The sequence below is a fragment of the Symphalangus syndactylus genome, chromosome 5, assembly GCF_028878055.3.
Source record: "Symphalangus syndactylus isolate Jambi chromosome 5, NHGRI_mSymSyn1-v2.1_pri, whole genome shotgun sequence".
Classification (NCBI taxonomy): domain Eukaryota; kingdom Metazoa; phylum Chordata; class Mammalia; order Primates; family Hylobatidae; genus Symphalangus; species Symphalangus syndactylus.
This window is the reverse complement of record NC_072427.2, coordinates 148,631,064-148,645,066: the sequence shown is the minus strand read 5'-3', so window position 1 is coordinate 148,645,066 and position 14,003 is coordinate 148,631,064. Positions and strand designations below refer to the sequence as shown.

General features: G+C 47.4%; 1 protein-coding gene across 4 annotated transcripts in view; it reads right to left on the bottom strand.

The window, feature by feature from the left end:
* The window catches only part of TNFRSF1A (TNF receptor superfamily member 1A), a 50,735-nt gene that overhangs the window by 26,753 nt on the left and 9,979 nt on the right, over nt 1-14,003 (bottom strand). For 3 of the 4 annotated variants that reach the window (XM_055280971.2, XM_055280969.2, XM_055280968.2), the window contains 2 exons: nt 7,938-8,205; nt 5,915-6,105 (listed from right to left, as the gene is read on the bottom strand). In XM_055280971.2, the coding sequence (XP_055136946.2) occupies nt 5,915-6,105; nt 7,938-8,205 (459 nt within the window). Of the gene's footprint in view, nt 1-5,914; nt 6,106-7,937; nt 8,206-14,003 lie in introns of those variants that run through there. The other variant, XM_055280970.2, reaches the window with a different exon arrangement.

The window sequence follows — 14,003 nt, the reverse complement described above, 5'->3', positions numbered from 1 at the left end:
TTTGTTTCCTGATCACCTACTATGTGCTGGCACAATGCTGAGAGCTTTACTCACACTCCCTCAGTCACTCCAACCAACAGTCTGTGAGAGTCTCATCCTCATATCACAGAGAAGGAAGCTAAGGCTCAGAAAGCTCAAACAGCTGGCCCAAGGTCACACATCTACCTTCTAGTCCAGGCTCCTCTCACCAGGCCATCTGAGTTCACCGGCCTTGACTTCAGTGCTGCCTTGTAACTTCTCTCTTGCTGCACTATATTCTTGCATGTCCCTAACTGCCCATGCATCTAAATGTTAGTTCCCCCATTGAATCATGAGCTCCTTGATGACAGGAGCCACATCTCATTCATCTGTCATCTCTGGGTTAGTTGCATAGTTCCTGTCATCTAGGAGATAGAGGAGATGATTAATAAATAGTTGTTGAGTGAGGAATGAATGAATGAATGAATGAATGAATGAAGGGGAGGAGGGGAGCAGGGTTAAAGGAGAAAGTGTGACCAGTGGTGAGCATGGAGCTGAGGGGAGGAAGATCAGTACCAAGTGTTTCCTGGGAGCCTCTTGCATCAGTATGTCTCAGAATGGTAGGTCCAAAACTCATCTGTGACAGGTGTGGGGACAGAGAGAAAGCAATCACAGAGGCAACACGGCTGCAGTAGGACTGCAATTTCACAGCGAACCACAGGTTCCAGAACAGGGAGGCTGAGTGGGTTGTAGCACAGCACATGTGCTACACGGCACAGAGAGGAGCTGTGTTCTGCTACCCTGCCGTCTCGGAGCTAGTGACGGGAGCAGGGCAAAGACGGAAAGGGGACTTCGGCCAGTGAGCAGCAGAGGAGGACTAAAGGGAAGAGGGAGAAGAGGCTGGCCAGAGATAAAGACCGGGGTTCTGGTTGTACGGTCTTGAGCAAGTCATTGTTTCTAAGCTTATTCTCCCCCTCTGTAAAATGTAGGATGATTCTGTAAAATGAGGAGATTGGAACGAGGTGATCCAGGATATTCCACTGGTGGCACAGAGGCGTGACATACTGGTGCACATTCTAGGATGTACTGGGAAGTCAGCACTTCTAGAGCCCAGGCTAGATGCAGGGAAGGACTGAAGGAGAGGCTACAGAAGTGGCCAGTCCTGAAGGCCGGTGAGCCCTTCGCACACAGACAGGGGACAAGCACAGTGTGGTGGGTGCCGCCCCCATGGGAAGCAGGCACAAGTTCCATCAGCCGGTGAGGTGGAGCAACACAGACGGATTTTAAAACATAGAGCTTCGGAAAAAAAAAAAAAAGTGGCGGGGCACAGTGGCTCACACCTGTAATCCCAACACTTTGGGAGGCTGAGACGGGTGGATCAGTTGAAGTCAGAAGTTCGAGACCAGCCTGGCCAACATGGTGAAACCCCGTCTCTACCAAAAATACAAAAATTAGCCAGGCGTGGTGGTGGGCGCCTATTATCTCAGCTACTCGGGAGGCTGAGGCAGAAGAATCCCTTGAACTTGGGAGGTTGCAGTGGGCTGAGATTGCACCACTGCACTCTACATGAGACTCTGTCTCAAAAAAAAAAAATAGTAAGAGGTGAAATGAGATCTATAACACAATACCATTTATGTAAATTAAATACAGATTTTGCAAAAACACATAGAGATACACATTAAGCACATGAATATAGTGGCCTGTGATAATCAGTATAATGTGATGGTTAAGAGCACAGACTCAGCCGGGCGCAGTGGCTGACGCCTATAATCACAGCACTTTGGAAGGCCGAGGCGGGTGGGGTCACCTGAGGTCAGGAGTTTGAGACCAGCCTGTCCAACATGGTGAAACCCCATCTCTACTAAAAATACAAAATTAGCCTGGCATGGCGGCGCATGCCTGTAATCCCAGCTACTCAGGAGGCTGAGGCAGGAGAATCACTTGAACCCAGGAGGTGGAGGTTGTCATGAGCTGAGATTGCGCCATTGTGCTCCAGCCTGGCCAGTAAGAGCGAAACTCCATCTCCAAAAGAAAAAGAAAGAGCACAGACTCCAAAATTAAATTCCTTGTATTTGAATCCTGGGGCTCTAACAAGTATTAGATGTGGGACCGAACAAGTTACTCACTTAATCTCTCTGTACCTCAGTTTCCTCAGCTGTAAAATGGGGATAATAAAAATATCAACCTCACAGGGGTGTTGAACATGAAATTATGCTTAGAATGGTGTTTAGCCTTAGTAAGAGCTGTATTAGCTCACTAGTACGATTACAGGGATTCATTAAGATGGCTAAAGTCAAAAAGACAGAAAACAACATGAGGAGGAGGTAGAGAATTTAGAACCTTCATACATTGCTGTTGGGAATGTTAAATGGTGTGGCCATTTGGAAAAGTCTGGCAGTTCCTCAAAATGTTAAATATAGAGTTATCACATGACCCAGCAGTTCCACTCGTAGGTAAACACCCAAGAGAAATAAAAACATAGATCCATGTACAGAATCCACAAAAACATGTACAGGAACGTTCATAGCAGCATTATTCATAATAGCCAAAAAGTAGAAACAATTCAAATGTCCATCAACTGAGAATGGATAAGCAAAAATGTGGGCCGGCGTGGTGGCTTACGCCTATAATCCCAGCACTTTGGGAGGCCGAGGCAGGAGGATGGCTTGAGCTCAGGAGTTTGAGATCAGCCTGGGCAACACAGTCAGACCTAGTGTCTACTAAAATTTAAAAAAATTAGCTGGGCATGGTGGCATGAGCCTGCAGTCTCAGCTACTTGGGAGGCTGAATCAGGAGGATCATTTCAGCCCAGGAAATCAAGGCTGCAGTGAGGTCTGATTGTGCCACTGTATTTCAGCCTGGGTGACAGAGTGAGAACCTGTCTCAAAAAAAAAAAAAAAAAGTGGTATATCTACACAATATAATAGCATTCAGTCATAAAAATGAAGTTCTGATCCATGCTACAACATGGATAAGCTTTGAAAACATTATGCTAAATGAAAGAAGCCACTCACAAAAGACCACATATTGTATGATTCCACTTATGTGAAATGTCCACCATAGGCAATCCATAGAGACAGAAAGCAGAAGAGTGGCTCTCAGGGATTGGAGGAGGGGAGAAAATGGGGAAGAACTGCTAATGGGTACAGGGTTTCTTTTTGGGGTGAGGAAAATATTCTAAAAACAGGTAGTGGTAATGGTTACACAACTCTGAATATATTAAAAATCACTAAATTATACATATCAAAAGGATACATTTATGGTTTGTAAATTATATCTCAATAAAAGTGTTATTAAAAAAAGATTATAGGGTGGGGAAAGGGTGTAGTTATCGGGGAGGAGAGGGGTGAGAAAGCCATGCTAAAGAGCTCCAACTTGATGCTGGAGGCCATGAGAGACACTGAAGGATTTTAAACAGGAGGATACAGTTTGGATGTTTGCCCCTCTAAATCTCATGTTGAAATGTGATCCCCAATATTGGAGGTGATCCTAGTGGGAGGTGTTTGGGTCACAGGGGTGCCCTCCTCACAGTAATGAGTGAATTCTCACACTATTAATTAGTTCACCTGATAGTTGGTTGTTTAAAAGAGCCTGGTCTCTCTCTTTTGCCCCCTCTCCTCCCCTTCCACCATGAGTAAAAGTTTCCTGAGGCCTCCCCAGAAGCTGAGCAGATGCTGGTACCACGCTTGTACAATCTGCAGAACCCTGAGCCAATTAAACCTCTTTTTTTTTATAAATTACCCAGACTCAGATATTCCTTTTTTTTTTTTTTTTTTCAGATGGAGTCTCGCTCTGTCGCCCAGGCTGGAGTGCAGTGGTGCAATCTCGGCTCACTGCAACCTCCACCTCTTGGGTTCAAGCGATCCTCCTGCCTCAGCCTCCTGAGTAGCTGCGGCCACAGGTGTGTGCCACCACACCCAGCTAATTTTTATATTTTCAGTAGAGACGGGGTTTCGCCATGTTGGCCAGGCTGATCTCTAACTCCTGACCTCAGGTGATCCGCCCATCTCGGTCTCCCAAAGTGCTGGGATTACAGGCATGAGCCACCGTGCCCGGTGAGATATTCCTTTATAGCAACACAAAATGGACTAACACACAGAACTAACTGGAATAGTTAGGTGTGGTGACATGAAGTAAGGATGAAGTACAAAGATTCCTGTGGTTGCAGAAGGAAGGGAGGATTTGGAGGCAGAAGAACACAGTAGGGTGGAGGGGTGGGTATAACAACCCAGGTGAGAAATGAGGCTCTGAGCTGACCTAAGTGCCTAAGTGCCAAGATAAAGATGAACCATGGACTTTCTGTTGAGGGGGAGGCAGGCACACAGAGCAAAGGGAGGGCATCGGGTGAGGGCATGGGGAAAGCACAGGTGTCCACGTGACGGTTAGAGGAACCTGGTGGCAGGTGCGGGCTGACTCAGGCTTAGGTGTTGCTACCATCTTACTTCCCAGCTGGTAGTTTCTGTCCTCAAACAAACGCAAAGACTAAAAACAGAACAAAATCGTGTACTGGGCAGAGTGTGTGTGAAGGGTAAGAAGTGACACCTTGCCCTGTGGCCATTCTTCAGCAACAGGGGAGGGAATGCCCCCTGTAGAGTGGAGCCAGGCAGAGGCAGGGAGATGGCTCCGGCAAATCAACGAGCAGGAGGAGAAGGCAGGGGAGGAGTGGGCCAGAAGTTACAGAAGGGGACCCCCCTCGCCTCAGCCTCTCCCAGCCCTCAGAGAACCTGCAGCTGCTATGAGCTGCTTGTGAGGACATTATAACAGGGGTCCTCACAGAATGAATGCCCGAGGGGCAGTGGGGTGAGAAGAATCCTTAGCCAGGGCCGGCTCATTCCCAAGGGCAAGTCACTTCACCTGTTTCCATGCAAGAGTAATGAAACCCATCATTTACTGCAGTCTATAAAGTGCCCTCACGTTTGTATCTCACGCACTTGGTAAAGCTCTTGAGATGAGTGTTATCATCATAATCTACATCACTTGAGCAAAGTGCCAAAGGGGCACGGATTATATAGTTTTTCCTTTGATGTAGTCCAAATGCCTAGAACAGTGACTGGCACGTAACCCAGATAGTCAAAACTATTTGTTGAATGAACATTGAATGAATCGCATTTTTTGTTTTACTTCCATTTTACAATCTAAGAAATAGGCTCTGAAAAATGATGTGATACATCCAGAGTCACCTGGCCAGGAAGTGACAGAGCTAGAGTGGGAACTTAGGTTTAGTCCCTCAACCCATGCCACTCCACCTCACTACTACTGCCAGCCTCAGCTCAGGAAACAGATTATGAGACAGATGACCTAGGCCCTTTTGAGCTTTGATGCTAGGGAGAAAGGGGCCTTAGAAAGACCAAGACCCTGGCCAGGTGTGGTGGCTTACGCCTGTTATCCCAGCACTTTGGGAGGCCAAGGCGGGCAGATCACCTGAGGTCGGGAATTGGAGACCAGCCTGATCCACATGGACGTTGACCAACGTCTCTACTAAAAATACAAAAAATTAGCCGGGTGTGGTGGCGCATGACTGTAATCCCAGCTACTCGGGAGGCTGAGGCAGGAGAATCGCTTGAACCTGGGAGGTGGAGGTTGCAGAGAGCCGAGATCATGCCATTGCACTGCAGCCTGAGCAACAAGAGCGAAACTCCATCTCAAAAAAAAAAAAAAAGAAAAGAAAAATACCAACACCCATGCTTCCAGCCTTTGGTTTCTCAAAGCCCCAGTTTTCCCAAGGCATCCTGTGAAGCCACTTCCCTCAGATCCAGCAGTGCAGGGAGCAGCAGGAGTTCGTAGGGCACTCTCTGGGGCAGGGTGTGGGCCCAAAGCCAGTGCTTCCCCCTGGCCTGCTGGCACTGGCATTTTTTTAGTTAACAAGCATTTCCTGGGCCCTGCCCATGCAGGGTGTGAGGCTGACCCAGGGAAGCGGACCCCGCGGAGAGCAAGGAGCCAGGCAGGACTGACTCACGCCTGGTTGCAGGAGACCTGGTTGAAGCGGCAGGCGAAGATGAAGTTGCCCAGCATGTCCTCCTCCAGGGATGGCAGAGTCTCTGGCAGCCTCGACAGGATGTTGATGTAGTGGAAGCGGTACCACTCCCTCACTGCATCCACCCCTGATGAGTATGTCTGGTAGAAGCAGTCCGATTTGTTCTGGTTGCACTGGACACAGAGACCAGAGTCAGAGGGGAAACGCAGCCAGGGATAAGCCCCTTGGCAGGGCCAAGGGCAAAGAATCAGTGAGCTGGGGTTCTGAGGACTGATGGACAGGGGTCAGAAGCCAGGAGTAGGGAAAGACAGAAGTGGAAGAGAAGCAAAAGTCCCCAGGAGCATGGACCAGGGGAGCATGGGATTAAGGGAGCTGCAGGCCAGGAAAGGAGACCAGTAGCTGCACACACACGTTTTCAGTTCATTTATACCTCCCCTGCCGGGGGCGGAAGGAGCAAGACTTTCCCTCCCATTTCACTGATGGGAAGACTGAGGGATCAAGAGATTTGTCCCAGCAAGAGCTGGGACTAGAACTCCAGTCCCCAGCCCACTCATACTAGTGGGAACTTCCCTGTCTCCTTTCCTTGGCTCCTCCCTCATTCTCTCTTGCTCCTTTCTTTCTTTTTTTTGGCAGAGGAGCTCACTCTGTCACTTAGGCTGGAGTACAGTGGTGTGATCAAGGCTCACTGCAGTCTCCATCTCCTGAGTTCAAGCGATTCTCCCATCTCAGCCTCCTAAGTAGCTGGAACTACAGGCTTGTGCCACCACACGGGCTAATTTTTGTATATTTTTTGTAGAGATGGGGTTTCACTATGTTGCCCAGGCTGGTCTAAAACTCCTGGGCTCAGGTGATCTGCACACTTTGGCCTCCCAAGTGCTAGGATTACAGGCGGGAGTCACTGAACCCAGCCTTATTTTATATTAAAAAAAAAAAAATTGGGCCGGGTGTGGTGGCTCACTCCTGTAATCGGGCACTTTGGGAGGCTGAGGCGGGCAGATCACCTGAGGTTGGGAGTTCCAGACCAGCCTGACCAACATGGAGAAATCCCGCCTCTACTAAAAATATTAAAAATTAGCCAGGCGTGGTGGTGCATGACTGTAGTCCCAGCTACTCAGAAGGCTGAGGCAGGACAATCGCTTGAACCCAGGAGGTGGAGGTTGCAGTGAGCCGAGATTGCGCCATTGCACTCCAGCCTGGGCAACAAGAGCGAGACTCCATTTCAAAAAAAAAAATTAAGTTTCCTTTTTTTGTTGTTTTTTGAGATGGAGTCTTGCTCTGTTGCCCAGGCTGGAGTGCAGTGGCTCAATCTCGGCTCACTGCAACCTCTGCCTCTCAGGTTCAAGCAATTCTCCTGGCTCAGTTTCCCAAGTAGCTGGGATTACAGGTGTGTGCCACCAAGCCCGGTTAATTTTTGTATTTTTAGTAGAGATGGGGTTTGACCATGTTGGCCAGGCTGGTCTCGAACTCCTGACCTCAGGTAATCCACCCGCCTCAGCCTCCCAAAGTGCTGGGATTACAGGCATTAGCCACTGCCCCCAGCTAAGTTTCCCTTTTTTGCTGTCTCCTTATTCTCTATCTTGGGCTGTTAGCCCAGTTCTCCATCACGCTGGAGGGTCCCAACTGAGTTCCACTAGTGGGGACTGGAATTCAGAAAGTTGCATTTTCCTTCCTGAATCAAGGACCAGAAACAGTAAAACAATAATAATAATAATAAAATAAAAATAATAAAAGTGCATTTTCCATAATAAATTTGACTTCCTACCCTTGAAACGCTTCTACATAGGACCCCAGGGAGGAGGCCCCAAAAGCTGGGGCACCAAGAGGTGTTATTTTAATTATCTAGTTATTATTTGTATTTATTTATTTTTTTGCCCGCAAGCCCACGAGGCCCCGCGTGGTGTCACTGGGCTGCGCAGGCGGGTCCGGAAAGGAGCGGAGCCCATGGGTGGGCGGGACCAGGGGCTGGCGAGGGGCGGGGCGGGCCCCTGGGCGCTGCGAGCCTCACCAGCTGGAAGCCGATCTTCCAGTCCTTCCAGTCCACTTGGGGGTTGTTGTCCCGCACGCTGGAGGCCACGCTACGGGCTCGATGGGCCCCGTGAGGCGGGGGCTGAACCCTCAGGCGCTGCAAGGGGTGCGGCAGAGTCCCCCGCAGGTCGCGACGGCCGCGGGAGCCGGCCACGAGAGTGGTGAAGGAGTTGTATTTGTACAGGTCAAAGAGCGTCTGCTCTGTGATGCGGTCCAGCTCCTCCAGCTCCTCTTTAATTTCCGGATACCTGAAGGGGCGAGGGGAAGAGGGTCAGGACAGGGGCCCTGGAGCGAGTGTCTGGCCCCTCCGGGGATCAGGGTCCTCATCTGTGTCTGGCCCCTCCGGGGATCAGGGTCCTCATCTGTGCCCGGGGAGGCCGGTCCATCCCGGAGAAGCCTGGGCGGGGCTGGGGTCGTCGTGGCGCCTCCCGGCCGTCCTGCAGTGAAGGGTAAACAGGTGTGTCCGCTGGGAAGGCGGAGGCCGCGGCGAGCCCAGCCGGGACACTGTGGACTGTTTATTGAAGGAGAGAGGCAGGAGGCGCCTGTCGTCTGTGGGGCGCTCTCCTCCCCTTCGCCCGGACCTAGAAGGGAACCCGGAACTTGTCTGCCCTTTCCCAAAGAGGGGAAGGGAGGGGGCCTCGGCCTTGGCGTGACCGCAGTGCCCAGGTCATCCCGCCCTGATCCCCGCTAGGCGAGTGTCGGTGGCCTTTCGGCTTGAGAGCCGCTTGGCACAGAAATCAAGAGTTCACAACTGCACTTTTAGAATCTCCAACTCTAAAAATACAGGATGCCGCACCCACCCCGCCTCCCTCCTCCAAAGACTGTTCTAATGTGTTTCGGGTGCGGCCTAAACACCACAAATTAAACACAGCTCACTGTAAATCCCTACATTCCTTCTTAATACAGCTCCTATTACCATCTCCATCATGAAAGTCCAGAGTAGCAGGGCCTTAGGCATGTAATCTACCAAAACCAAACAAATGCAGAACTAATAAACTGAACAAGGTTGCAGGGTACAAAACAAATACACACAAAAAAATTAATTGCATTTAGGCCGGGTGTGGTGGCTCATGCCTGTAATCCCAGCACTTTGGGAGGCCGAGGTGGGCAGATCACGGGGTCAGGGGATCGAGACCACCCTGGCTAACACGGTGAAACCCCGTCTTTACTAAAAAAAAAAATACAAAAAAATTAGCCGGGCTTGGTGGTGGGCGCCTGTAGTCCCAGCTACTCGGGAGGCTGAGGCAGGAGAATGGTGTGAACCCGGGAGACGGAGCTTGCAGTGAGCCAAGATCGCGCCACTACACTCCAGTCTGGGCGACGGAGCGAGACTCTATCTCAAAAAAAAAAAAAATTAACTGCATTTCCGTCTCAAAAAAAATTAATTGCATTTCTACATGCTGGCAACAGAAAACTGGAAAACCAGAAATACAACAGCAATATTAAATAACATAAACAACATCAAATACATAGAAATAAATGTAACAAAAGATGTGCAAGACTGAAAAATATATTGAAATTCCTGCTGAAATAAATCAAAGATCAGAATAAGTGGATATATATATATATATATATACACACATGGATTCAAGAGAATCCCTATCAAAATTCCAGCTTTTTTTTTTTTTTGGACAGGATCTTGCTCTGTCACCCAAGCTGGAGTGCAGTGACACAATCACCGCTCACTGCAGCCTCCTCCTGGGCTCAAGCAATCCTCCCACCTCAGCCTCCCTAGTAGCTGAGACCAAAAGTGTGCCACCACCACACCAAGCTAATTTTTATATTTTTTGTAGAGAGGGGGTTTCACCAGGTTGTCCAGGCTGGACTCCAACTCCTGAGCCCAAGCAGTCACCAGCCTCAGCCTCCTAAAGTGCTGGGATTGCAGGCATGAGCCACTGCACCCGGCCCCAGCAGATATTTCTAAAGAAATTGACATACTGGTTCTAAGACTTATCTAGAAATGCAAACAATCTAGAATAGCCAGAAAATTTTAGAAAAGAAGAGTCAAGTTGGAAAATGTATACCTCCTGACTTTAGTATTTACTATAGAGCCACAGTAATCAAAACAATGTGGTTCTTGGTAAGGACAGACAATAGATCAATGGAACAGAATAGAGTCCGGAAATAAACTTATGCATAGATGGTCAACTGATTTTTGGCCAAAACACCAATTCAATTCAGTGTAGAAAATAAAATTTGTTAGCAGATTCTGCTAGAACAACTGAATACTGTATTGGAAAAAAAAATGACCCTCAATCTCTACCTTATACTATACAGGCAAACATTAATTCAAGATGGATCATAACGTAAACATGAAGTTCAGAACCATAAACACTCTAGAAGATGGAAGATAGCTTCCTGACCTTGGGGTAGGCAAAACTATCTTGTAAGAAAAATATCTAACAAATAATCCCTACAACAACCCTATGTAGTAGGCACTTTATGAACAGACCTACTTTTTTTTTTTTTTTTTTGAGACGGAGTCTCAGTTGCCCAGGATGGAGTGCAGTGGCGTGATCTTGGCTCACAAGCTCTGCCTCCCGGGTTCACGCCATTCTCCTGCCTCAGCCTCCAGAGTAGCTGGGACTACAGGCGCCCGCCACCACGCCCGGCCAATTTTTTGTATTTTTAGTAGAGACAGGGTTTCACCGTGTTAGCCAGGATGGTCTCGATCTCCTGACCTCGTGATCCGCCTGCCTCGGCCTCCCAAAGTGTTGGGGTTACAGGCGTGAGCCACCACGCCCAGCCGATCAGACCTACATTTTTAAAAGATTCTGACCCTGTACACAGCTAGTGAGAATATAAAATGATACAATCACTTTGGAAAACAATCTGGAAGTTCCTCAAAAAGTTAGATATAGAGTTACCATATAACCCATCTATTCCACTCTCAAGAGAAATGAAAGCATATGCCCCCCAACCACACACACACAAATGCACAACTGTTCATACCAGTATTATTCCTAATAGCCAAAAAGTAGAAATAACCCAAATGTCCATCAATTGATGAACATATAAATAAAATGTGGTGGATCCATACACTGGAATAGTATTTGGCAAATAAAAAGGAATTAAGTACTGATCTATGCTACAACATGGATGATGCTTGAAAACATTATACTAAATGAAAGAAGCCATTCACAGAAGATGACATATAGCATGATTCTATTTATAGGAAATATCCAGAATAAGCAAATCTATAGACAGAAAGTAGATTAGTGGTCGTGCAGGGCTAGGGGTTAGGTAGATGGGAGGGAAAGATGAATGCCTGCTAATGGGTATGGGGTTTCTTTTGGGGGTGATGAAAATGTTCTAAAATTGATTGTAGTAATAATTGCATGATTCTGTGAAATATTTTTAAAACGATTGAATTTTAAGTAGGTAAATTGTATGGTATGTGAATTATATCTCAATAAAGCTGTTTTTTAAAGGAAAAATACCTAACGAAAAGATCATCTTGATATATAAAGAATTCTTGTAAATTAACAATTAAAAAAAGTTTTAAATGACCAAAAAACATATACAAATGGTCACTAAACACCTGAAAAGCTACCCAACATAATTAGTCCTCAGGGAAATGCTAATTAAATCCATAAGAAGGTACCATTAGAAAGGTTAAAATTAAAAAGACTGACAATACCAAGTGTTGGTGAGGATGCAGAGAGCAACTGGAATTCTTCTAAGCTACTAATGGGAGTATAAAATGGTACCACTGCTTTGGAGGACCAGTTAGTAGTTGCTTATAATTTTAAACATGCATATCTACTTTATGACCCAGTCATTTCATTTCTGAATATTTTACCAGGTCCACTCCTAGCTGCTACACAAGAGCAAGACAAACATAAAGATTTGTACATGAGGCTGGGTGCAGTGGCTCACACCTGTAATCCCAGCACTTTGGGAAGGCAAGGCGGGTGGATCACTGAGGTCAAGAGTTCGAGACCAGACTGACCAACATGGAGAAACCCTGTCTCTACTAAAAATGCAAAATTAGCCGGGCGTGGTGGCACATGCCTGTAATCCCAGCTACTCGGGAGGCTGAGGCAGAAGAATCGCTTGAACCCGGGAGGCAGAGGTTGCAGTGAGCTGAGATCTCGCCATTGCACTCCAGCCTGGGCAACCAGAGCGAAATTCCATCTCAAAAAAAAAAAAAAAAAGATTTGTACATGAATGTTCATAGCCATTTTATTTATAATAGCCAAAAAGCCTGAAGCAACTCAAAGGTGTGTTGAAGGTGTGTGTTTGGCATTCTAGAAAACTTGCTCATTACTGCTAATTAAAAGAATGGCAATCCGCGGGGCATGGTGGCTCACACCTGTAATTCCAGAACTTTGGAAGGCCAAGTGGGTGGATCACTTGAGCTCAGAAGTTTGAGACCAGCCTGGGCAACACAACGAAACCTTGTATCTACAAAAAATACAAAAATTAGCCAGATGTGGTGGTGCACACCTGTAGTCCCAGCTACTCAGAAGACTGAGGCAAGAGAATTGCCTGATCCTGGGAGTTTGAGGCTACAGTGAGCTGTGATCGTGTGACTGCACTCCAGCCTGGGCAACAGAGCAAGACCTTGTCTTAAAAAAATAAAAAAGAATGGCAATCATAGCTAGCATTTATTGAGCACTTACTATGAGCCAGGAACTATGGTATTAGAATTTGCATTATTTAATTGTTAAAAGAAGAACGTTAGGCAAAATTAAATTTAGCAGAGTTGACTTGAGCAAGGAACGATGCTCAAATCAGGCAGCCCCTCAACCAGAATAGGCTCATCAAAACCACTCAGCAATAAAAAGGAACTGATACATGCAAAAAAACAGGGAAGAATTCCAGAAACATTAAGCAAAATAAGTCAGACACACATACAAGAAAATACATACTGTATGATCCCATTTATATGAATTCTATGAACAGACAAAACTAGTTAATAGTGATAGCATCAGAAAATGATAGTGGGAGAGGAAGAGGAATTGATGGAAGGGGGCACCGGGTAGTGGGAGTGTTCAGTATCTCGACTGTCAAACCTGAGTGGGCACTCAAGATTTGTTCATTTTATTGTATGTCAATTATGCCTCACTTAAAGAAAAAAAATACCAGTGCAGGGTCTTACTTGCCAGATTCAGATTTTTTTTTTTTTTTTTTGAGATGGAGTCTTGCTCTGTCGCCCAGGCTGGAGTGCAGTGGCGCAATCTCGGCTCACTGCAAGCTCAGCCTCCCGGGTTCACGCCATTCTCCTGCCTCAGCCTCTCCGAGTAGCTGGGACTACAGGCGCCCGCCACCACGCCCGGCTAATTTTTTGTATTTTTTTAGTAGAGACGGGGTTTCACTGTGGTCTCGATCTCCTGACCTCGTGATCCGCCCGCCTCGGCCTCCCAAAGTGCTGGGATTACAAGCGTGAGCCACCGCGCCCGGCCCAGATTCAGATTTAATGGGTCTGGGATGGAGCCAGAACAAGGTTGTTTAAAAGAGCCCCCACGTGGTCCTAACGTGCAGCTACATTAACCACTGTCTAGTCCAGATCTTCACTTCCTCTTCCATTCAGCTCTATTTCCATCTCTACCAGAGAAGTCTAGCTGGCTGGGCCTTAGGCATCAGCTCTGGCAGCCCCTAAACTTCTCACAGGAGAAAATGTAGCTCTGGTCGAAGGTGTGTTTGGCATTCTAAGAGACTTGTTTGTTATTAATAATTAAAAGAATGGCAAGCATAGCTAGCATTTATCGAGCACTTATTATGAGCCAGGCACTGTGGTATTAGAAGGTACATTATTTAATTGTTAAAAGAAAAAACTTTAGCCGGGCGCGGTGGCTCACGCTTGAAATCCCAGCACTTTGGGAGGCCAAGGCGGGCGGATCATGAGGTCAGGAGATCGAGACCACGGTGAAACCCCGTCTCTACTAAAAATACAAAAAATTAGCCGGACGTGGTGGCGGGCGCCTGTAGTCCCAGCTACTCGGAGAGACTGAGGCAGGAGAATGGCGTGAACCCGGGAGGCGGAGCTTGCAGTGAGCAGAGATCACGCCACTGCACTCCAGCCTGGGTGACAGAGCGACAC